The sequence below is a fragment of the Lonchura striata genome, chromosome 2 (genome assembly GCF_050655825.1).
Source record: "Lonchura striata isolate lonStrDom1 chromosome 2, ASM5065582v1, whole genome shotgun sequence".
NCBI lineage: Eukaryota > Metazoa > Chordata > Aves > Passeriformes > Estrildidae > Lonchura > Lonchura striata.
In genome coordinates this window covers 74,778,468-74,804,442 of record NC_140704.1, presented here as the reverse complement: position 1 = coordinate 74,804,442, position 25,975 = coordinate 74,778,468, and the positions used below count along the sequence as shown (strand labels likewise).

The 25,975-nt window shown below is 38.7% G+C and overlaps 1 protein-coding gene across 39 annotated transcripts in view; it reads left to right on the top strand.

Moving 5' to 3' along the window:
• The window catches only part of TNS3 (tensin 3), a 186,414-nt gene that overhangs the window by 135,812 nt on the left and 24,627 nt on the right, over positions 1 to 25,975 (top strand). For all 39 annotated transcript variants that reach the window (XM_085571626.1, XM_085571623.1, XM_085571624.1 and 36 more), the window contains 4 exons: positions 1,201 to 1,376; positions 1,721 to 1,838; positions 1,928 to 2,011; positions 24,369 to 24,537. In XM_085571626.1, the coding sequence (XP_085427752.1) occupies positions 1,201 to 1,376; positions 1,721 to 1,838; positions 1,928 to 2,011; positions 24,369 to 24,537 (547 nt within the window). The remainder of the gene's footprint in view (positions 1 to 1,200; positions 1,377 to 1,720; positions 1,839 to 1,927; positions 2,012 to 24,368; positions 24,538 to 25,975) is intronic.

The window sequence follows — 25,975 nt, the reverse complement described above, 5'->3', positions numbered from 1 at the left end:
GTGTGGTGTAATCAAGATGGAATGTCTACAACACAGACTTGTATGCTGCATGCCAGATATTACACCTTAGCTTCTATCAGCTACTTCAGATTAAGAAATTGATTTGTGTGTAAAGTGTATGCTATCATTTTTCTCTACCCAAGTTGCTGATTAAGCCATCCTGCTGGTTTAGATGTTATGGCTAATGTTATGGCTCCATGGTCAGGGAGTGTAAGAGATGTGCTTCAACAATACATACTTATAGTTGGTAATTACTGTAAAGGTTTAAATGACACCAAGCAATTAAAGTAACTTCTTGTGGAAATACTCAGCTCTTTTAAGAGAAATAGCTAATACTCAAAGATCTTTTTGCATATATATAGACCATAGAAGCTTTCAGAGGAGTATTTGAAAAGTTGCTATGCATGTGGTTGTTTTAGTGACTACCCAGTAAGTTCTATGGATCCTTATTGTTGATTTAAGAAGGGTTGAAAAAGCAGTTGTTGCAGGAATAATCTGGAAGTGCCTGCTGTTTTGAGTGGATGACCACATATAAAATCCTGCTAATCATAGCTCTGTATCTAGTGACATGCTCTTAGCATCTTTGGAAACAAATAGTGCTTTATAGTCTTGAATATCCTGGATCGTTCTGCTGGTTAAGGTTACTCTTCTGTGCTGTTCCTCAAAAGGATTACAGCTTCTGTGTGTAGCTAATACCTAATTTTTGTTATTGTGATTGCTGTGTGTGTCACAAAAGGTGTACAGTGAACTGAGTTTATAAGGTCCAGGATCTGATTTAGCTAAAAATAATCTGCTTTTGGGAGGGGAAAGATGGGGGAAACACAGTCCTGGACAGCAGCAATGGTTTTTCTGCCAAGAGCCACTGTATGTCAGAAATGACAAGAGAGGCTTCTCATTCGAGTGCCAGTAGTGGCCTCTGCTGGCTTGCTCTTCCAATTGCACTGGGTGTGATCGCTTCAAAAATGAGTATCAGGAGAGCTATGCTGTTCAACTTACTCCTCTAGAACAAAGGAGACTGCGAATATTTTCCAACTGGTGTCAGCAAAGAAACTACAACTGGTATCTTTTCCCTAACTATGTGGTTTTGTAAAACAGTTTGAACATTCTTGTTTATAATGACTACAGACAGAATAGTGAAGTTTGTTTTAACAGTTCTAACTGAAAAAAAATTAGTTTTGTAATCAGATTGCCTGTTTTCAGCAACAGGTATGCAAAATGATGATGCAACAGGGAGAAGGCTCAGAAAGTTAAGTGTTGGGCAGTATGACAGTGATATTCCTGGGGAATTGTATAACATGTGTGGATGGATGAAGTCTCCTGCTAGTCACCAGGCTGTAATTCCAGGATCACCAGTTGCTGGAGGGAAAACCAAGGAGGTAAACAATCAAGAATTTTTCACTAAATACTGAAGTGAGTGGCCAGTAGGAAGTCTTATGTTTTGTGTTCAAAATTAATGTGAAGCAATTGGGCAGTTGCATCATGGCAATAAAAACAAGTAACTGCATTCACCTCAGAAATGCAATTCAAAGTTGAAGGATGCTCTTGTCTGTTCTGTTTGCATGTTTTCAGTGTTCCAGGATCTCTCTGCTGGAATAGTAGATTGCATTATGCATCTGATTACAGAAACTTTTTGTAATTTGATTAAGAGTGCTCCACTGTGTCACAGAGTTAAGTGAAAATTATCACACTGTAATTTTGCTTTTTTTGTGGCTTCTCTTAGATGATTGTTGTACATTACCAAGATGAAATAGATGGGGGAGTCTTCTCCACAATAAAAAATGGAAATGAAGCTGTCACATTCACATCAGCTTTTCCCCTGTCACCAGAGGTGAAATATGGTAAGAAAACTACTCTATTTATTTGTTTATTTGTTTATTGACATTTTAGCAGTTAACTGAAGAGAACTGCCGTTTTCCCTCTCTCCTAGTGACAGCACCTCCACCATGCCATCAGCAGATTCCTTCCAGCCAAAAGGTCAGCAGCCCATCTGAGCTGTACAGAACCATTTCTGGTAAGATACCCCTCTTTCCTAAGTCATGTGAAAATGAACTGTGTATGAAGGCAACTAACACAACAGTGGTTTATAAGTAGGACATATAAATGGTGAATTTAGACATGCAAGTCAGAGAAACGGATTTTAGCAGTCCTATTTTAATCACACCAAAAACAAGTGAGTAATGAAGAATGATCCAAGAAATATTTAATACCTTCCAGATTTTAACTGCCAACAGGGAGTCCAATGTTCACATTCATTTTGCAAATTTAGTGTGAAGCAATTAGACAGCTGTGTCATGGAAATAAGAGGAAATGCAGCTCAGTCTTTGAGGCTATCCTGCTCTTGTTCTCTCTGTGTTTGCATGGTTTCCTCAATCTTTCTGCTGATATTTGATGATGTCAAAATACCACTGTCAGGAGACTTGAGTTCTTTGTGATTTTAAGCAGATTTTGTCTCCATTTGAGGAAAGGCAGGTGATATCCATGTTGCCATCTTTCCAGGCAAGTGAAGCTGACAATAGAACTTGACAGTATCTATGCTCAAGTCAAGGAGATCCTTTATCAGTGGAATGGATGTTCTGAAGGGTTTTTTTGCCATGATACAGTCTGTATCATGTAAATACGCAACCATAGGTAGTGGATGATTATGATTTTTTATAATAAAGGATGGTTTTCAATGCCTTAATTCTGCTAATAAAAATAGCCGCTAAGCTACTGTTACCTGTCACGTTTTTTGTGCAAAATTATTTTAAAACAATAGGATTTAAAAGAAAAAAAGTATTTCTGGACTGCATCAGAAAGTGATGGACTTAGCAGAAAGCCAGCTAATGTATTTAAAACTTGAATAAAAATCACAGTCATTAATTTTTCATGTTATGTGATGTTTACATGAAAATTCAGAACTTCTTTCATGAAGTTTTACTGCTTAGGCTGTTACTCCCTTCTTCAGGAGGATCTTGATAGCAGACTTTTCAATAAATCTGATGATGGGTTTTGATGCAGTAATAGCATTTCAGTTTTAATTTTAAAAACCCTTTATGTTCAATTTGCCTCACTTAATAGTTGTCAAAAGCAAATAACATCAACATAGAATAAAATTATCATTAGCTTTAGAAAAATCTTCTACACGGTTCAAGACATCTCTTTATGGTTCTCCCTACTTCTAAATAATTACTGGCAGATATCCCCCTGAGGACAACTTCATCAAATAAATTATAGGTTGATCTACCGAACTTTGTTGATAAATGGTTTCTATTAATGTTGATAAGGGCTAAGACTTACCCTGAAAAAATATTTGGCTTTCAATGTGTTTCTCTATTTTGATTCTCCTGCTAAATTTTAAATGATGTCATCTCTCAAATGCTGGTTCTAGATACTCAGTTAAAGAAACACTGAAAATAATTATTCTAACTATTAGAAAAGGAGGCAATTCTTCCTTTGAGTGCCTGTTTTAAAATGAAGCTCAAGGTGTACCGAATGCTGCAGGTTAAGTGCTCATCTCCATGCAGCTTTGGTTTTAGCTGTAAATATAATGTACTTTGACATTAAAGACATTAGTTGTTATTTAGGTGAAGTTAGAAGTTGTATGAGATGGGTCAGCTAGAAAACATGCAGTAAAGACACCTTTTTGCAAGCATCTCCTAGCAATGTTCATTGGGTGATCTTCCCATCAGAGCACAGAAACTTCTATTGTCAGAGGCAAGTAAGAATCATACTTTAAGTGTTTTTAAATTTTCTCCTCCCTACCCCTCCTCCCCACTCCTCCTCCTCCTTCTTCACTTCTACTATAGTTATTGCCTGCATCTACAGTAAGTATATACTGTATCTACTTGCTTCTATGTCTTCTGATGTATTTCGCAAGAAGTGCTTCTTATTTCTTCTACCAATCCCTAATCCATGCCCTGAGCAAGAGTGTTAATATTTTGTGTGTTGAAGAGGCCAAGAATCTGAAGGGAACAGACACAGCTGTTCTGGGTTCAGACTGCTTTAATGCACATGCCATAAAAATCTAACTCTTTCAAAGTGCACACACTCTAACAGTGTGCACTTTGCAAGAGTTCTTAACAGCCTCAATTTTTAGTACCTTCCCTTGCAGCACAGCTCTTCTTTTAAATGCTTATGTCATCTTTATTTTGGTACAAGTCAGGAAACATAGTGACTTTTTCAGAAATTTTCAACAGCGTAAGGCCTTTTGTGTCATAGACTCTGGAGTCTTAATTTCTGCCATTAAGATATTACTACTTTTGTTTCAATTCAGATCACCCTTTGTTATAAATGAGAATTTATTCAGCCAAATTAAAAATAAAAATCATTTTATTTGCGGTCAAATTCTATCTAGTCAGCCACACGGAAAGGACAGAGCTGAGCCCGGGGTCGACCCTGGGTGTGCAACAAGGAGTCAGCCTCAGCAGAGGTTTTCTCCTATGCCCACACACCTCCATCCTGGCACAAGCGGTTTTTATAGGGAAAATTCCGCCTGAGGCCAAGATTTGAGCAGTTAGTCTTTTCTTCTATTCAGAGTCTATAGGTTAATAAGATTTTCTTTTTTCGGTGATGAGGAGAAATAATTCAATGTCCGGAGTAGTTGAATTCTTGAGGAGAGTTTACGGGAAGGCTGCATTCACATGGATCTGTCTGAGGATTTCCATGATATCCATCTTGGACGATCAGCACTGATGATCGTGATGATTAACACCTGGAGCCCAGACATGGCCCATCTCCTGGCCAAGCCACATCCTTTTACTTGTAAATCAGTTTCTAATATACATCCAGTCTTGCCTATAAAGGGGGCGGGGTGGAACTAATACGACGGGCATGATTTAACAAATATCCAATATTACATATTTCATACGAGGAATGGCGCGAATTATATTTATTACACATAACACCCTTGAATTCAAAATTGCTTTGTTCTGCATCTCAGCTTTGCTGTTTATCTGCTTTTTAAGTTATCAGGGAGGATGCCATAACCTGGTTACCAATTAACTAGATGTATTACTGTTTTATTTCCTCCCTGTTTCCTTGTGGAGAATAGCACTCAGTGTAATTAGCACTTACAATATCAGGAGATTCTGTTGTGCTTTTAGAAAAGTCCAAAAGTGTATATTTTAAAAGAAAGAATAGTCAGTAATTGCAATGATATCCAGTCCTTACATATAAAAAATTATAAAATTCTCTCTTCTTTAAGTTATTAATATAAACTGTGTATCTAGTATCTTGAATGCATCTGATTTTTAACCTGTTTACGTAAGGACACTGTCTTTAATAAAGTCTTATAAAATGGAGTCTGTTATCCCTAGAAATCTTAATTTTCTTTCTAGTCTAGTAGTGCTATGTATCTGCCTCCCTTACATTAGCTATGCCTTAAGTCTTCATTCTCCCTGTACATTTATTTGAGATGTCCTGCATGTAGGATTTCAGACACCTTTGTCAAACAGGTATAAATTTAACCTCCCTCAGTCTGTATGCATGCAGTCAATTTTGTGTCAGTGCTACTGCTCCAGTGATCACTTGCTGCTATGGTTTCATAGCCCTTTTCTTTACTTCATGTAGATTAAAAGTAATACTGCACCCACAGAATTAATTCTGAATTGTCTTTGAAAGACACCTTGTTTCTTGAGATGAACCTAAGTAGTCTATAAATTGTTGAGTGGACTATAAATTGGCTAGTTTTATAAATGCCCCTCAAAAAATAGGGCTGCTGCACGTAGAACCCAGATACAGATCTCTGGAATTTCACAACAGCTAATGTATATTACATGGGAGGGAGAGTCCCACACATCAGTGAAAGAACTGAAGCACTATTTGTAGACCATTTTGAAACTTATAAAGGCTCTTTTTTCTCAGACAGCAGACAGCTAATTCAAGTCCTTTTGTATATAGAAGTAACAATAAAAGCGTAGCAAGCTCTTTGCCAGGGGACTGAATGCTGGCTCACTGCCCTGCCACTCCACCCCTGAGGCTAGATGTGAAGAACTGTCCCTTCTTCAGCCTTGGTCAAAGCATAGAGAGAACTTTGCAGAAGGTCTGCATTCACAAACAGGCACTGTCTTGCAACAGAGGGGAGGGATCTGTGGAACAAGGGAAGATTGTCTATAATCCTTTATCAATGTACTGACAAAGAGAAGACATTATGTCACTTTTCCCCATCTTTTCTGAACAGCCTAACTAGACTCAACTTGTGTAGCTCAAGCAGTGCAAATGATGAAATTGAAAACATTGCTGCAGGTATAAGGAATCTCTGAGCCTTCAACCATGTGTAAAGCCTTGCCTTCTCATCTCTTTCATGGAGCTTAGACTATGTTCTGTACCCAAAGCTTGTGTATGAGCTGCATCTATTCTAAAAATTTTAGAAAGGGCAACTTTTTTCCTCATACCATCATGGAACACTTCAAGACCACATACTGGAATATTTCCACAATTTTTCTCATACAGACTCTGTTTTTATCTGACAGAGACATTGTAGCCCTAATTCTCCTCATTGACTAAAACAGACTTACTATATTACATCATCCAGCAGAGTGATGACTGTTTAATAAATGTATTTGAAGGCAAACCCACGACCTAAGAGCCTCATTATTTCATAATTCCATTACTGATAAGAATTTTATGCTGTTGTGATATCATACTGTTATTCCAGGATTGTCATTTCTTCTAGTCATTGAGTTGCAAGGGAAATGATAGATACTGCTTAATTTTTTGATTAAAAAAATATCAGGGTTCTAAACTGAAGGTCAGTTTGGGAATAAAAGTGAAACTAATTTGTGGAAGGGAAAAATTCCCTGTTTACGATGGGCAAAAACTTTCTCCACAATGTGAAAAGCTTGCATGCAATATTCATTTATATTTGTCTTTCTCTCCTCCTCTTACCTGTTTTTGTAAGACATACATGTCCAAAGCAAGTAATAGATTCAGAACTTATCCAGACATCTGGGTTCATTTGCTTAGAACATCAATGCATCCGCTTATGTGGATCCTTAATATAAACTCTGTCCTCCTGGAAATGGGTTAATTTTCATTTTTGCTATTGCAATTTTCATATTTAGTTTTATTATTATTATTTGTTTATTTTAGTGGGTTTTAATTTGTTTATTTGTTAAGGCTATCAAAGAAAAATAAAAAATACAAGTAGAGAAAGGGAATTTATGATTTAATGCTAAGCAGATACACCAGATTTCTGTTATGTTTTCCATTGTCCTGCAATTGCCCTTGACATGTTTATGTTGTGGCTGAATACAGTGTTCATCTACACAATATTTATAATTAAACACCTAATGTTTCTTAATTATTATAAAATAAACCATTTACTAGTGCGTAAGAAGCCTCCATAGGCTTCAGGAGCAAACAGGAAATTACTCGGATCTCCTGTTGGGATTCTACCAGCATGAACTTAATAAGGGCTTCCTGAAAGAGCATTTGGAATGCTGTAAAGCAAAATCATAAATGTTCAGAGACCACTTATTGGTTGTTGTAAGGACGGAAGTCAATATAATGGGACTATGATCTATCAGACTTTGCTATCTCTGGGTTACTTTCATTGAAACATTCAGCTCAGTAAAACTGATCTAAGTTTTTATTGCAGGAAGGTTGGAGATGACTTGATGTGTTTTCAAGTCTTCATTGTCACAGATCTCCTTCCTTTTGTGTCACTGGATTATAATACAGTTAACAATATATCTTTCAAATACAATCATGGAAATATTCTATTTCTTTGGCCTGCAGAGAAATAAGCAACACTTATTATCACTCTAGTAGTCCAAATTCTCAGAAAATGTAATAATATTCCATCTCATGTGCTAAAAAGCTTAACCATTTCATTTGGTTTATATCAATTTGAATGGTGGAAAATATCTTGTAATAATAGAATGGAATTGAAACTGAAAATAACTTAAAATACTTGTAGTCTATGCCTCCACTGAGTGGTATTAACTACAATCCTTACAGTGTGTCTACAACTGGGCTTATTTGATAATCAGCTGTAATTGAGCTTTTCCTCCCGCCTCAGTTTGTCTAAGATTTTCATGGGAGGAACTCTCCCAGTCTATACTACTTAACTTCCCAAAGTTTTAGAGATTAAATTACTTAGAATTTAATCCATTTAGCTAGCTAGATATGGACAGGTTTTGTTTACAGCTATATGTTTCTACATAAAACTTAAAAAAATCTTCACATATTTTAGCCACTGAGCAAACATTCTAATATGTCATTGATTCAGAGGAGAAAGGAATATTATTATACATAATGGAAAATAAAAAGCTAGGGCATGCCAAGTCCATGGCAGATAGTATGTGATGATAAACCAGTGGGAAATATAAATGGGTGTTTTCTTTGGCTGATACATTCAAGCTGACAAAATAGACCACTCTCGTTACTGGATTTTCATAAGAAAACTCATTCTCTAAAATATACTCTCTCTTCCACTGGCTACTAGGATACTACTTGGATACTCTAGCTTGATAAAATATTCTGGAACACAAATACATTTTGGTTTGTAGCCAGTGTTGTATCTGATCACAGACTCAATAATTCTTCAAATCTGATGTTTATGTTAAGACAAAGATATTTCATTATTAAATGTTCTTACAGCTACCCGAGCTAAACTGCAAAGGGACACAGTCTGCTGTAGCCTGCAATGTTGAACATCACATTGAACGTAAGAAAAATTCAAGTACTACAGATGGTCATGGAAAATACTGTGCTAGCAGAATGCATAATCTAGTGCACATGTATATAATTCCATGTGCAGCTTCTATGTGATAGTGAAGAATTTGAGGGGGGGGAAAAAAAGATAGGTGTTTTTGGAGGTTTTTTTAATGAACAGGATGGGACTGCTGGGATACGTTCCTTGAGCTTTTATTACAGCATCAGCCTCATTACATGGTTAAGACAACAGAAAGATGGCAAGAGCTCACGTACAACCAGTAGCAGCCAAAGATTTCTTTGTTACAGAGCATTTAAAAAACTTTTTAGCCAATAGCGTATTGCTAAAGCTTACAGACAATTGTTCTAGCCAATCACTAAAAGTACATGTATGCCTGCTTCACACAATGCTTGCATGTATGTCTTCTATTAACAATACACAATACACCGTTATTAAGCTTAAAAATCTTCTACTATCTTGGTAAGCATATTTTCCTGCAGGCTTAAGGTCTATCTTAGCCAAGCCTAAAACTCAAAAAAACCCCTTCTTACCTTTACTATTTCCCACAGATAGTTCTTCAAACATTACATTGGAGAGATGTTTTGCAACTATTCACTGTCTCCTCTTCCTCCCTCCCTTGCTTTTATGGCAGGATTTGCATCTGGGCAGAAACACTGTGACCATAGATCAGAATGGGCCTTAAACCATTAAACCTGCCCTGTTAAACTGATTTGGAAAGACTTTGTTTTATACTGTGTGTTTAATTTTCTGTGCAAGTATTTACATTGATTTGTTTGTTTGTTTTAATGGATGACTTTTCATTCCATGTGGGCAAAGTGCTGATAGATATGTAAATCAGAGAACTGAGACTGTTCTCCTAGAAATGGCCCTCTCAGAGGTCCCTTGGCACTGCTTGCATTTTCCATTTGAACGAAGGCACTTATGAAAAGTTACATGGAGTCTTCTGCCTCAACCAGTAAATGTGAATTAAGTTTTCTCACGGGAAATGAGCATCCAAGTATTGGAGACCCTAAATACAGAAAGAGGCTCTCTATTTTCTCATCCATTCATTTTGTCCTGAATTCAAATGTTGAACTGAATTAAAGGAATGGCAGATCTTGTAACAAAAGAGTTTTCCTACAGGAGTTAGTATGAAATAATATTTCTAGCTTGGGACATCTTTAAAGTCGCTTGCATCTTATGTCTTTCATCAATGGTACCTCAACAAGTCTGATTGGTCCTTGATCCCTCACTACTAGCATTAAATCAAGCAACTGCTGATAGGTTCTTCATTAAGAACCCACCCACCCTCTATGCACTTCCCTTAATTAAGGCACCACACTTTAATCCAGTCTGTATGTTACTTGTTTTGTCTTGACTAAACTTTGTCTTGACTTTTCATACCACTGTGAACTGAAAATTAAACAACTGCCTTATTTCAAAAGGATTATTAACTGAGAAAAAACTTGAAGTTTTGCATAAGACATGTTATTGCCTGTTGTAGTTTCATTCAGGAACCAATACAGCTGAAAGTTTAATTGTGCAGCCTGCAGCTTTCATCCTTCCTGTAGCTCTAATCCAAAGGTATTTTCTCTAGAGAGAAAGCCAGTAGCATTTTCTGGTGCTTATTTATTTTTGTGGTTGTTTTTATTTGTTTATTTTTTAAATACTTGCCATACAAGATAACTGAGTGTACTTGGAATATGCATTTATTAGTTGAAAAGATGATGGCATTCCAAGAGTGCTGAACACAGTTTCTTGTTATGTTCACTAGTATCTGTGAGAGCTCAAAAATTCTAAAATTCGGGCAATAAAATAACCTGTATAATTCTGAATTTCCAAATACCAAAAAAAGTTGTTTATATAATCAAATATTACATGGGAAAAATATGTTTATACAATGCTTCAGTGTTGTTACTTGATCATGGTCTCAAAGTGTATGTGCCTCTTCAGGTAAATTTGAAATGCAGCCTGATAATGCACTGGTGGGTGGTGGTGGTGGTTTGGTTTGGTTTTCTTCCTCTTTCTTTTTTCTTGCTAAGAACCACTGAAAAAGTGATTACTTGAGAGGTTTTTAAAGCATTCTGTTTTAGAGAGTTTGGTTTCTCTTTCTTTTGCTTTCCATGGGAAAAAGTAATGCATTTCCCCACATAAATCAGTCATTTGATAAATAACTATCTTTGTATATATTCACTGAAATATAGATGAATAATATCTTACACATATATAAAATTCAAAATAATCTGAAGCTGAGAAATCCATCACTAATATTTGTTTCTTTTGAAAATGCAAACAATAAGTCATTGACAGAAACTTAAAAACAATTTTCATAGAAATATGGGATTGGATGAGCAGACATCCTGGCAGATGTGTTTGTTTTTACACATACCTGAGGTTGCTTGTTTGCAGTGCATGTGCATAGCATACATTTTTGAGGTATTGCTAGTCACTTTGTCTGGAAAAGGTTAAATTAACAAAAACCATGGGAATGACTACTGCTCTTGCTATGATTCTATAAAATTTTTTCAACTTTTCCAGGGTGAGGCCTCCCACTGTATGACATGGCACTTCATGACTGTGATGTGCCAGATTAATCCATGTAGTTTGAGGGAAGGCAGAAGAAGAGACCTCAAAAAATCAAAGTACAGCTGTGAGCACATATTTTCAAAAAAATTGCAGTTTTAAAATGATCCTCTGTTTGAGTGAATGGGAGGGTCTGTCTACTGCATTCACAAGTTAAAGATATTCTGCAGTTTCAGAATGACAGACCTTCCAGTGTTGAGTGGGAACACAGAGGAAATACACATTCAGTTCCACTTAATTGTTTATAGTCTAAAGGTTGTATTGCTCTTTGTTTTTTAGGATGCTGTTCTCCCCTATGTTAATTTTCTTCATGCTTATTGCCTCTTGCAGAGGAGGAGAAAAACAAATTAATCTGTGTTTTTCTATGCCTGAGTAAGGCATCTTATTTCACAAAGACATTATATTCAGGCATCTTGTAGACAAAATCTGAAATGAGCAATCTTCTTGACATTGACACCTACACTTCTGTCAATCATCAGAGCAGCAGAGAAACACATGACACATGACATTCAATTATGGAGTTTGCTGAATTTATGTGAAGGACACGGTATAGCCACTGCGCTTCAGGGGTTCTTGCTGGAGAAAGGTGCATGTTACAATTCAAGCCCTACATTTTAAACAATTTTCATTTTAATTTGCAGTGTAATGGTTCTGATCAAACCAGGAATGTTATGAACTGTATCTGGCAGAGATTGAAAGACCTAATCCTGACTTGCTGTGCTGTGCCTGGAACAGCCATGAAACCAATTCTTCTTGCCAAATAACAGACTTTTCCCTCTTGAGATGGCAGTATCTCAGACACTGACCTAAACCAAATCAGTTCCTCATTGGAGACATCCAACACTGCCTTTTCTTCCCTTCCTAACTCTTCTTTTGTGTGCAATCAACCTTGCCCTTTCTATCTTCTGGCTTTAGAGTTTCAGACTTCTATCTTCCTTGGAGAAAAAAGTCTCATTTGGTTCAAACTTTGAATTTGTGACAGAAAAACAAGCAAAAGGTGAGATTTCTGTTATGTGTCCTTTTGTTTGTTATTAATTGTCCATGTCAGAGGGTTTTTCTTGATGAGTAGCCCCTTAAGTATAACTGAGTCTGTTAGAAGGATCCATGCAAAAAATCTTTAAAAAGGGTGAATTTGATAAATGCTGATAAAACTCAATTATATTAATATTTTTAATTACATCATTTCTACTTACATTACATCCTCATGTTACTTTGGAAAGTAAGTTTCTTACTTAACCAACCTTCTTCATATGTCATCTCAGACCACTGTTATCTTCTTTGTTAAAGGTTACTATTCTTGTTCCTTTCTGCCCTGGTGCAGGGCAAATCTGGGACAGAACCCCCAAAGCGGTTCCTCTAGGAAGCAGATTCAATCAGCCCCTCCCTCAAATGGTTCAGGAAAAATACCTCCTTGGAGAAAAGCGGAAAAAATTTTATTAAACAAGAAAACCCAAACAATATTAAACAATAAAATCTCTTGCTGCCCCAAAATAGATGACAAACTCAGAAAGTCCCCTCCCTGGGTTGCAGCTCAGCTCACCCAGTCTCTCTTCAGTCCCTCCAGCACTGGAAATGCCGTGGCCCAGGCCCAGCCCGGTGGGCCACAGGTGTGAGCTGCTGGTGCTCCTCTGGATGTTCAGTCCAGAGCAGTTTTAAACAGGTCCAAAGAAAAGGGAGAAAAACCCCACAGTCCAGGGAACTTCTTTGCCTTGGCTAGCTAAAACTACTAAAAGCAAAGGAGAGCTCTGTCCTGCTGTCTGTCCATCCATGGGCGGCACAGTCCAGGAGCAGGAATGTGGAGGAGTTTTCTGAAAACAAACGGTGGCGTGCTTCTTCTCTCCCTGCTTTGCTCTCAGAACAAGTCTTAAAGGTGCAAAACTTATTATTGAGCATAAACAGAAAGGACAATTGGGGATAAAAACATCATACAGTCAACCCAGGACACCCTTTAATTCAGCAAGTGTAAATAGCCAAACAAGCAAAGCTTTCAAGATTTGAAAATCAGGGAAGAAATAAGATATCCAAAGGTCCTGTGATTACAGTGCTTTTTATGTAGAGACAGGGATGCTTCCTATGGAGACAAATTTTCTCTAATCATTATTCTTTATAGGAGTGAGAAGACTTTGCATCTGGCTCTGCCTGGAAGCATCCAAGACAAAGTGTAGTTGTATAATAAATTATTCAAAGTAACTAATGTCACTTCTGAACTGCTGCATAATAACCTCTTGTGACTCTGTGGCAAGGATTTTGTCTTCTTTTTACCCGATAATATGGTGTATATCACAACTAACCTTTGTTTTTGGTTCTTCTGAGTGCAATCTTCATGCAACTTGTTTAATACAAGCAGCTGCTATGAAGGAAAACAGTGGTAGGAATGAATATTCTTATAAAGGAGTAGTTTGATTTACATTATGGTCTGTGGAAGAAAGCAAAATGCAATTACTTTGCCAGTACTCATCTGTATAACCAAGTCGGCTTGTGTATTTTAATATTATCAAAATGGTTTAGTACATGCATTCAAACCATGGTACCAGTAGAAATTTGAATGCAATAGAATAATTCATAATGGGAAAGTTTTAAGTGGTTGTATATGTTTCTGTGTAGATCTAGTAATTTCCTGCAGTGATCCTTTCTGAAAATATGGTGTGCTGGGCACTGATGAACAATCTGAAAAGGAAATGTGCTGCTCATTGTGGAGCTGCACTGTTTGCACTCGTCTTCCTGACCTGTGAATAAAACCTCCTCAGAACAATGCTAAGGGGATGTTGAAAGCAACACAGTAAGTCTTGGGAAGCAAGTAAAACTTTATTTGGAGTTCTGTATGCTAAATTTATCCGAGAATGTTGGGCCATTTTGGTGTATTAGAGTAGTTGGGCTTTGGTCAACATTAAAAAGCACTAATCTGACAATTCTTGGTTTTGTGTTTTGCATCTCTCTGAAGGAAACAAAATAAGTGAGGTGGTGTTGAATAAGTTAAGTGGTGGGGGAAGAACAACACCCGCCCCCACCACTCAACAAAACCCCAAAAATCAACCAAATACCACCACACACACCCCCTGCCCCCAGCCCAAATTCCCAGACTCCCTCGTTCGTGTGCCGGCCGCTCGCTCTCCGCCTCCGCAGCGCTGCACGGAGCGCAGCACCCGCTAGGAGCGGCGCCCTGCGTGGAAGAGGCGGCGAGAGCCGGGCCGGGAAAGGTCGGGGGGGCGGGAACAAGTCAGACGTAAATGAGGAGTCAGCACTGGAGGCATACACTCAATGGGCAGTCGAACTGAAGAGCCAGCGGGAAGCCTAATCTAGTAACTGTCGGGGAGTTACTTTCTGCCTGGACGAAGTGAACTCTGGCCATTCTTTAATCTGGCTGGCTGTATTGAGACAAGGGAGCCTGTGCTTCTTTCGCCACAGACACTGGAACCCACTTTGCGGTGAAGTTCTAACATGCGAGGGAGAGTGGCGAGTGCTGGCATGTGCGGGCAGTAGCTTTTCCTAAGTCTCTGCGTGGCGGGTCGGCGCGCCCCGCCGCCTCGATGCGGTGAGCCACAGGCAGTATGCGGCACGGAGGAGACGGAAGGACCATTTCGCACGGGCCCATGGGAGAGCAGCTGTCACGATGGCTTCCATAGGTAGGTTTGTGGTTCCCTGCGTCCCTGCTTTGTGCATTTTCCAAAGTCTGAAAACCGGTCTTGTGTTTGGCTGGTTGCGCTCGCCGCAGCGGCAGGAAACGTGACCCCGGGACAAGGGGAGGGCGGCCCGGGTTCCTTAAAGCGAGCCAGCCTCAGATAGAGGCCGCCGGGGCCGCTCCGCTTGCAGGGTGGGGAGCTGGGAGCACGCACGCTGCCTGCGGCCTGCTGCTACTGCGAGCTCTGTAGAAATTAAGTGGAAGGAAGAGTAGTAGTCATGTAACAACGTTGGGAGTCTGTCCAGAAACAGAAGGTTTGCAGACAAGGAGTTCTGTCAGTATGAGAGTTTTCTGCAATCGCTGACAATGATTGAGTACATGAGGCAGGGCTCGAGAGTTTTGTCTAGTCACTTTACTGCCGAAGAAGCCGTGTAATTTTTTGTGTGCCGTGTTGGGTCTTTTTCAAAGTAGAAGAAATGAGGGCTGCCTGGAATATACATAATTTCTTTCTACGTAGAAAAAATTTCTTCAGGCTGAGTCTTTTTCCTCCCCTTGAGGAATTTTTACTAATGTTATAGCAGCATGAATTTCTTTTCAAAAAAATGAAAGGTGTAAGATTTTGTAAACATTTTAAGTCTTACTTAAATGAGGAATATAGCATAGCTTTTCTGCTTTCTTGCTTAGTGAGAAAAACACTTTGTCGTATGTGCCATTAGGACTGGAAGAGTAATTGGTCTAATTTATGCATCTAAGACAAAGTGTGTTTGTTAATACATGTAAAACACTCTCTTACTTCAGATCTGAATTTTCCATGAAAATATAATAGAGTCTTAGAGCAGTCAGCTATTACATGCTACAGTGTACAGGATGCAGCAGAATAAAGAGCCTGGTTCCTACTGCCTTAATACAAACAATTTTTCTATTCAAGCAGTAGCAGCACATGGTTGGGTAAAAACTGCAGCCCTAAAAGGAGAGTTACTGAATCACAGTTCTCGAGAGACAGACCAAGAAAAAAAAATGCAAGACGTTCTCAGTCATGTGTTTTGTGAACAACACTGAAGATAAACTGAACTGAGTTTGTTTTTACCAGTTTCAATTTTAGGTTATTAAAAGCAGCCTTTGAAAAGTCAGGGTTTTTTTGGTTTTAAAATAAAATGGTTTAGGTATACTGCTTGAAAATCAAAAACAACCCTCACTTTTGTTATTCAGGCTGCAGTGAGCTGGGTTCAGCATTTTGTTGTAGGCAAGCGACTAGAAAAGTGAACAGGTTGAAGATTGTCACATTTAGGCAGAATTCTGCTCTAGCAGAAGAACAGGACCAAAGTGAGAGTTTTGATAGAAGGTCCAAACATTTTGATTGCTTCCTCTTGTTCTGTGAGGCAAGTATGCCTCAGACATCAAAAGCTGCATACTGGGACCTCTCTGGTTCCTCTTCGCACCAGGGAACTGGACTGAGACAGAAAAAGGGGAGTTTAAACTCCTTCTTTCGCTCTCTTTCACCTTAGGAAACGTATATAGGATCATAATACAAAATGGAAAATGACAGTGAGTCTTTGTGCTTGCTTCTCAGAAGTGTCAAAAAGTCAGGCCCAAGCTCTGTCCCTTCTTCTTTCATTCAGTGTGCCCTCTCTACCTTCACCCTTGCCTCTTTGCCTTTGGCTTTGCAGTGTATCTTGTCAGTAGACATGAGTGGCACTTTCCAATTCAGCCCAGACATCTTAGACCCGCATCTCTGTCATTTCAAGCAATTTTAATTGGTAATGAACTTTGGAATACAAGGCCGATATTTTACTCTTTTCTTGAAAGGTCCTTGGTCTTTCAGTGCATTCTGCCTGAAAAAGTATTACTGTTCATTGGAAGGTACCATTTGCATGTTTGATAGGTTCTTTTTTTTTTTTTCTTTAAAACTATTGCAATTTAATTTTATGTTTTGATGAAAATTTTCATATTCAGCAATGTGAATGTTTGAAATTCCATTGTAAGATGAACCATGCTAAGAATTGAATTGTCTGTCTCTAAAGCCATTTTACTAATTTGCTGTGTAAAATTAGTGTGGACATGTTAATAATTGTGTTCTAATTGTTTTATTGGATTTTTTTTTTTTTCACTACTGAGTGTACTACTGCTGTATGTAGAGACAGAATAGGGGTACTGATAGTGATTCTCTCCTAAAGGGTGTTTTAATCACATTTTATGTTACATGTGATCTGGAAGTCTTAAGGACATGCCTCTGCAGCTGATTTGCATTCCTATGACAGCAAAGCTTGCTTAAAGTCAGTAGCACAGCATCTGCAAGATCTTTTAAAATACATGAAAAGACATATGCTACTGATTGCTTTAGTCCTTGGGAAAGTTTCTTTTTTTCCCCTGGTACTACTTGGGAGAATGAAATGAATTAGTATAAGAAAGCCTTTCAGAAAGTCATGATAAGGATTTTACTGCTTTCAAGATGCTGTATTGTTAATTCTGTTTAGCAAGTAGGAGTTATTTGTATTTTGATGTTTGAACGAATGTATGATACCAAGTTACCTGTAAAACAGTCTACCTATTTTCTCAGAAAATAAGCCATATAGTACAGGTGTTAGGGCTTTAGGGTGGGGTAAAATGTGGTCTGGTAAATCATACTTTTGATTCTGATTGATGTGTCAGCCTGTCGTTGCCTGGAGATAAGCTGACACCTGGCATAGCTTCAGAGGCTGCATATGGCTGGTTACTGGCAGGCTGTTACGGGAGCTAGAACTTGCAGACGACAGGAATGTAGCAATACACTCCCACTTTTGTCATGAATCTCCTGACAGGCCAGAGTCTCCACTGATGGTGGTGAAGTGCTGCAGTACTGGCTGCAGAAGACTGCTGTGCCAAGGATGCTTCCTCAAGGGGCGACAGCTCTCTTTACAACTCTCTTTAGGGCATAAGGCAAGAATGATTTTTTTTCTTAAATTCTAAATTAATCTTACAGGTTCCCAAAACGCAGTGAACACTTTTTAAATGCACACAGTAAATAATTGCATGAAGTTAAAAACCTTCAATACTGTAATGTACATTACATTTAATTATTAGCAACTTGGGTTCTGATTGTTGAACATATTTTTTCTTCCACCAAATAAACATCCCTGAGAAATACTTTACTACTTCTCCAGATGTGCTGTTTTATTTCTGAGGTTGTCAGCCATTCCATTGTTGTATTTTCTGTAATATCCAAGCATGTAATACATATTCCACTGAGATTCTTCTCAGATGAAGCAACTAAAGCTGACCTTTTTTTGTGCAGAGAGATTAATGCCTGGATACTAGATCCACTGTCTTAATGACTTGCCCCAGGTTCAGCCTGACTGATTACTTGCAAAGAGAGTTGGTCCACTTAAAACAGGCATTAGCAGAATCTCCTAGCAATAGTAATTTTGTCTTTTCCTTCACAAACATGAAAAATCCTTTTACATTTTCTCTGCTTGGTATTCGTGGGTTTTCAGGATGTGTGGGAACCAAAGGTGTCTCTGTATTGGTACATGACATGTACTGCTTCTGAATGAGAAGTGGAGCTACTTAAAATGAATAGGAAAGTGTGTACTGTGTAAAAGACAATAAAGTTATTCCATTCACTGGTATCTGAAATTATAAAAGACAAGACTTTAGACTTCCTTTATTAATTTCCACGCATTCTGTGAAAGGGAAGGAACAGTGTGACCAAAGTTGATGGGTTTAATATAAGGGAATAATCTGGTTCACTGTATTTTAGTGAAATTGAAAGCACAATGTAACAAGTTTAAAAGGTCAGAATTTCAGTGAAGTTAATACTTTGGCCAAAAGCAGGAGAGACTGTTGGTCTCTCTTACTATTTTTTGGCACCTTTATATTTGGAAAAGCAAGGGAATGAAAGAGAAGATAATAACCTGTAAGGATCTTGGAGTGCAAATAGACATGGAAAAGCATTGGTATCTGGCTCAAATGGGCCGTTACTTTGGCTTAGTTCAAAACAGTATTATTTTCTCTGTCCATTCATACTAGCCTCAGGTAGTTGTGAGGTAGTGAACTCAGTGTTTTGGAAGCAGAATACTGACTTAAAGCCCCCTTTCCCCAGAAGATGTAACTGAGGATCTTTACTTGAGTTTTCAAGCTAATATAATCCACATTAACTAGCACCTTCTCATGAAACGGATTACAAAGTTTGAAATGTATGAGAACCTACTAAAATGCAAGGAATGACGGCTTTTACTTCCCTGCTATTGTTGGGTGATTGTCTCTAAAGGCATGAGGTAATTTGCCTTTCAGCTGATGCAGGAAAAGAAAAGGAGTGTTGTTATCTATCTTTTATCTGGACCATAGTGTGGGTTAAGCTACTCTGGGTTTTTTCTTTTTCTGTAGGTTGTTTTTTTGAGTGTGTGTTTGCAATTTTTTTGTTTGTTTGTGGCTTTTGTTTAATTTTTTTTTTGGGGGGGGCGTTCTTTGGTTCAATAGGTTTAGTAGATTAAAGTATGGGTTAATCGGTAAGATCTTTTTATGTCTGTGTTGTTGGCACACCCAGCAGTTTCTGCTTACAACTGAAAAAAGCCTGCAACTTCTACAGATTTTACCTCTTGCTGCCAAGTAGAAGAGTGGACTAGATATTTTTGTGCCTTGCATGTTGACACAATTAGTATTATTTTATTTTCTTAATGTCATCTTTCAGTAGGGTATGGTGCAAAACGTCCAGCTCCTTTCTAAGGTTCTGCCGTTAAAGTTGATGGTTAGTGATAGCAAACATAAGTCTGACCTGGGTGCATGAAGAGATACAAATGTGAATGATCCTGGCTTTGTCATCTCACTTCCTGAAGTAGGGAGCTGCACTTTCACGTTGTCAGTGTTTTCACAGCTATAAATAGCATGGTAGGGGCCTGAACCAAGAAGAACTGATGCTTTGCTTTCTGTCAAATGTGCCAGGCTAGTTAATTCTCTAGAAGCTATGAAATTGCAGAATTATTGATTCTGTGAGGTAAAGGGTTAACAGCTGACCAGTGAACTCTGCATCAGACAATGAGAGGACATAGCTGAAATATCCAGCCTGTTTGTTTTTAATTGAAGTAAAAATAAGGCTACTTTCATGGGAAGTTCCTTTAAGATATACTTGTTTCTAGCCTGGGAAGAGTTATATGGAGTTTGTGTTTTTTCTGCAGTTTACATGCCTGGCTGCCAGTAGCTTTTCACTCTGTGTTTTATATTTTACACCTGTGAAAATGGGGTGTGAAATGCATCTGTGAGCATGACAGTGGTTGTTCCCTCAAGCTCTAAAGATAATAGCAACAATCCAAGGCCTGAAACAGGGAAGAATCAAGCCTTGGTCCCTTTATTCAAGTAAGTGCTGTGGAAGGAATGGAATTTGCTGTGTAAATCTAACTCTTGGAGTAATTTATGCACGTAGTTGAGCTTGTATTAGAGTGGGAGATTTTAAGCTATTCCAGAAGGAGTGCCACTCCCCTGTTTGCCTCCAAGACTCTTGGTAACTGGATTCCAGTGACTCCCCTATATAGTCTGGTATCAGGAGAACAGACAGAGACATGAAAACAAGCAAGCATGTGGAGAGAAGCTTGGAATTGTAATTCCTGTTCATGTGGGGAATGCATTCAGAAGCAGAATCATCTCAACCTGCAGTGTAATTGGGAAGTATCTGGGCAAGTCCATGTGCAGAGATGAGATGCTTGTTGCACTATAGATACTTTGTCAAATGCTGGTCTCTGGAGATTTGTCAAAGTTGTGTGTCTGGGGAGGGTCTAGTAGTCTTCATATGTACGTCACTTTGACTGATACGGGTTTGTACAGCCAGCTTTTCTGACTCCTATTTGCATCAGTATGAGGATGACTGTAATGTAGCCGATCTGGTAAAGACAGATTCAGATTTCTGTAGCTCTTCCACATGAAACATTTCTACAGTATTTCCTTAAAGTTCACTTCTATTGCTGTTATGAATATCATTAAAGTAATGGGGTAGTTAAAAGATGGTTTCTATTAAAAGGCAGTTTTCCGTTTCCCTCATCCAGTTAAATGTTTGCTCTGTTCAGCGTGTGCTGTGTGATGAATTCAGGTGGTTTATAGTCAGGGCACTAACTTGCAGATTTTCTTGTCTCAGACATATCTTTTAGGTACCTTGCACACTCCTCATTCAAGTAATAGCAGAATCAACCTCTGCCATGAATTGAAGGGAAAACAATATTCATTTTGACTTGTTTTCAGTGTTTTTTTTACAGTAGGAAAGGTGCATTTGTGTGATCTAAATTCTTTGTAGGAGTGGAATTATTCCCTCACTTCCTTGGTTTTGGGTTTTTTCCCCCTTCCCTGATTCTTTGGAAGTGTATCAACTCAAGACGCAGTAATTAGAGATAGTTTCATCTGTGATTGTCTTACTGGGTTTCGGTCCGGCTGGTGTTGAGGTCAGTAGGACTATTCAGGTGAATGAAGCTATTCAGATGCATGGGCATTTGTAGTGTTATAGTCTTCTGTCATAGAAAACAGTGTGGTTTAGCTTGGACCTGTGTGAATAGGTGTTGACATTTTAATACTAATACAGAATAATTAAATGTAATCGCCATTAGAGCTTGAGTGATGATTTAAGTGTACCTCTGAAAAACAGGGTGCAACTGTTCCTGTATAAAGCTCTGCAGTAGTAGCATTTACATTATTCCTCGTCTACATGCGTCTATTTTAACTATATCCTATAGCATTTATGTGCTGTATAATTAAGATGAACATATTTCATATTTCAGTCAGTTTAGAAACCAGTTACTCTGATGCTGTTTGCAGGCTATTAGGAAATAATGGTTACAGTTGTTTTGCCTCTTTGTCTGTGGTGTGGACAAAGTCACACCTGAAAACTGTAGCTGCACAGGTGTCACGGTTTAAGCTCAGCCAGCTGCCAAGCCCAATGCAGTTGCTGGGCACTCTCCAACCCTTAGGATTGGGGAGAGAATTGGAAGGGTAAAAGATAGAAAACTCATGAGTTGAGATGAAAACAGCTTAAGAGGGAAAGCAAAAACCCTATACACAAAAGCAACACAAAACAAGGAATTACTTTACTTCCCATGGGCAGACAGATGTTCAGCTATCCCCAGGAGAACAGAGCCCATCACATGTAATGGTCACTTAGGAAGACAAACGCCATCACTCCAGATGTTCTCCCCTTCCTCCTTCCTCCCCCATTTTGTATACTGACTGTGATGTCATGTGATCTGGAATATCCCTCTAGTCAGTAGGGGCCACCTGTCCTGGCTGTCTCCTCCCAACCTCCCATGCACCTCCAGCTGCCTTGCCATTGTGGCAGTATGAAAAGCAGAAAAGGCCTTGGCTTTGTGTAAGCCCTGCTCAGCAATAACAAAAGTATCTATTATCATTACTGCGTCAAGCACAAATCCAAAAGATTCACATACTAGCCTCTGTGAAGAAAGTTAACTCTACCCTGGACAAAACCAGCACAACAGGTAAACCATATGCTGCTCTATGCTGCTAAACTTTCAAAGGTTGTGTACTTTTCTCATCCTGTGAGCAGAAGGCACCTTTGTGCCTTTACATCAGGTTTATATACACAGTGATAATATGCCCCTGAGCTTTCTTTTCTCCAGGCTGTACAGTTCCAGCTGTCTGAAGCTCAGCTGCTGCTCCTATGAAAGGTGCTTCAGTCCCAGTGATGGTGTCTTTGTGACCTTGTGCTGGACTTATTCAAGCAAATCCCTGTCTCTCATGTACTAAGAAGTCCATAAATATGCTTCATATGTGGTCTCTAATACTAAGCAGGAAGGAAAAATCTGCTGGCAGGACCCTTGACCTGCTGACAGGACTTTGTGATGCAAGCTGGGGTACTATTGCCCACCTTTGACATGGAGTAGTATTGCTGGCCCATTGTCAGCTCATTGTCCATGAGAACCACGAAGTCCTTCTCCACAGAACTGTCTCCAGCCTGTCAGCTCCCAACATGTACTAGTGCCACGGATTATTCCTTCTCAGTTGCAGGGGTTTGTATTTCTTCTTTTTGAACTTAAGATTCCTTTTTTCCCATTTCTTCCATGTCTGAATAGCAGCACAACCATTTGGTTTGTCAATGACTCCTCACAGTTTTCTGTTGTGTGCATAACTTGCTGATGACACCATCCCATTATCAGAGTTGTCAGTGAAGGATGTTGATGACTATTTCTCCTTGTACCAGCCCCAGGGTATAATGCTGTGACTTGCCTTCTAGTCAACTTGCTGCAGCTGATCACAAGCCTCTGGGCCCGGATCTTCAGGCAGTTTTTATTAGATCTCACATCCACTTATCAAACCCTTGTTTTATCAGTGTGTTCATGAGGATATTATTAAAGACAAAGATAAAAACCTTACTAAAGATAAGGAACATCCACTGCTTTTCCCTTAGCCACTAAGCTAGTCAGTTTACTGAAGAAAGTTATCTCAGTGGATATGCATTATTCCCCTTTTGTAAATTCATGCTGACAACTCTCAGTCCTTTTTCTGCCATGTGTTTGGAAGTTGTTTCCAGGGTTAGTTACTCCGTCGCCTTTCCAGAGACTGGGGTTAGGTTAACCAAGCCTGCAATTCCCTGGATCATCCTTAGTACCTTTTTTGGAGGAATGAGTGATACTTGCTCCCTTCTTGTTATTAAGAATCTCTCTGTCATTGAGACCTTTTAAAGATTATTGAGAATGGTGTTGAAGGGTATCAGCCAGCTCCCTCAGCTCTCATGTGTTCAACCTCTCAGTCCTCAGTGGACTCAAATATGTCAAATTTGTTTAAGTTTTCCTTTGCTTAGTCCTTCTCCACTGAGGGTATGTTTTGATCAAGATTTTTCCTGTGGTCTCAGGGGCTTGAGGTTCCCAAAGGCCTTTCTCACTGATAAAGACTGATATGAAGAAGGTTGTTCCTCAGTGTCATCTGTGTCCTTATCCACCAGGTCCCCTGCCCAATTCAGCAAGTGGGTCGCACCCTGAGACCCTCTAGCTTGCTACTACCACCCCCTGTTCCCTCTTACATGCTTTCTTAACCAGAAGGGACCCTTTCTCCCTGGAAGAGACTCCCTTTCCCCAACCCCAGCAATGACATGAGGTGGTATACAGTAACTCCAGGTCCTGGCCATGGCCCTACGGTGTACTGCAAAAAGTAACTGTTGTGGCTGAGACCAAGACACCCAGTATTCTACTGGTATTTTAAGTGCAAATGGTACACTTGACTAGACATACCTGATTAACACTGTGGACTGTGAAATGCAAAGCATCTTGGAACAAACAGTCCATTCTCATCTTTAGGGCTAGAGAATGTATTCTGGAGAACTGATCAAACAGTTTGAGTGTAGCAATTCTGTAATCTCTATTCCCTCTGTTATGTGACCTGCTGGATGTTTTCAGCAATCAACATACTTCTGTGAAATAATATCTACTACACAAGCAAACAAAAAATCTTCCTTATAATCTTATTAAGAGAAAACCAAACTATTTTATGAGTACTTTCTTCAGTACAAGGTTCATAAAAATGCATGTTGTTTTTAAATTTGCATTTATTTTGTTTTCTTTGCTGCAGAATCTCAAAGTTACACAGAAGCCATTAACCTCTCTGTGGTGATGTCTGACAGCACCGTGGGCACTAACTCTTTGCTGAGGGCCAACATGCAGACTGATCCCTCCTTTCAGAGCTATTTTGCATCTTCATGTACTCTTGCAAGTAGCAGTCCTATCCCAGGGGCAGGAAGGTAGGAAAAGATTCATCTACATTATTGTTTACTTCTCACAATGATAGTTCCCAGCCCAGACGTTATGCTTGCATCTTCCCTGCAGCATTTTCTAAGAACTTTGAGGTGGGTTGTAACTGCAACTCTCTGGCTACAGAAGGCAGTACACAACTTTCCCAGGCATTGTCCTGGGGAAAGCTGTGAGAAGATAGAGAAAAGAATGAGAAATAATTTTTATCTTCACTTGCTGTACTTGTTGTTGTGAACATGTAAAATGTGTTAAAGAGATTAGTGTACCAAAGAGTGATTTCTTAATTGGCCAATAGTAATAGTGTTTAGATTCAAAGACCAATCTAGTCTGTATTGGACTGTCTGAAAAGGCGATAATATTCTTAAAAAGTATAGTATAGTGTAGTATAATAAAGCGATTGATCAACCTTCTAGAATCATAGAGTCAATGCTAATTACTACCCCATCAAGGACATCATGCTATGACAGTGGGTTGTGACATTTAATGTTGGTGTCCATTGGCTGGATTTTAACACATACACAGGTGTTACTTTTATGTGAGTGACCCAATTGGTTTTGAAGATAAGTGAGAAGACAAAAATAAATAGAATTTTAGAGCTCAGCTATGTTATTTGTTCTAGCACAAGCTCATATATATTTTTCTGTGTGCTTAACTGGCATCTTTGATGTTTAACTTGAAAATTCACTTGGGAATAAGCTGTATATGAGAGAAAGGGAGCACATTTCTCACTGCAGACATATGTTTTTAGTCAGTAAAATGTCAGTAGATTTGCTTTGGTAGTGTATAGCTTACTCAACTGGTTAGCAGGCTTAGAAATTTTATTATTTTATAATGAAATTGTGGTAAACATGTAGGGCTCTGGACAATTGTGTGAATACTATAAATTTACAAAGTAGTTCTTGTACAAAGGAGCTTACAGCATAAGCTAAGAAATGGCAAGAAACAGCAAGCAAACACGGAGTGCCTAGTTACTGTTAGAATACTGTTAGAATGTTCAGAAGACAATAACAATGCATGATCAGTCATTGGCTGTGCACAATATTTACTCAATGGACAAGGTGGTACATTAAACCTGAAGAAGTTACCTTTTCTATCACTCTTCAAAAGCATTCATTTCTGGTTAATAATCCTATTCTTCTTTTTGGCTATTTGGCTCCTTTATCACAGCAAGTATTTGGGAATACTTCCGGCTATTTACTTTTTATTTATCTTCCAATCTAATTGGTTTCATTTTCAATTGGTATTAAGACTGTGACAGAATGTTTTGGTTTTGTGATTACAAACGTTAAGAGGGAACAAAATATGTTGGTATTTGCTGCAGAAGAGGTAGTGTAACAATTACAAGTCAACATGTATTAAAAGCTTATCAGGCAGTTCAGTCATTATCAAGTTTACATTCCTACTTAAGACTTTATCTAGAAAATTTTG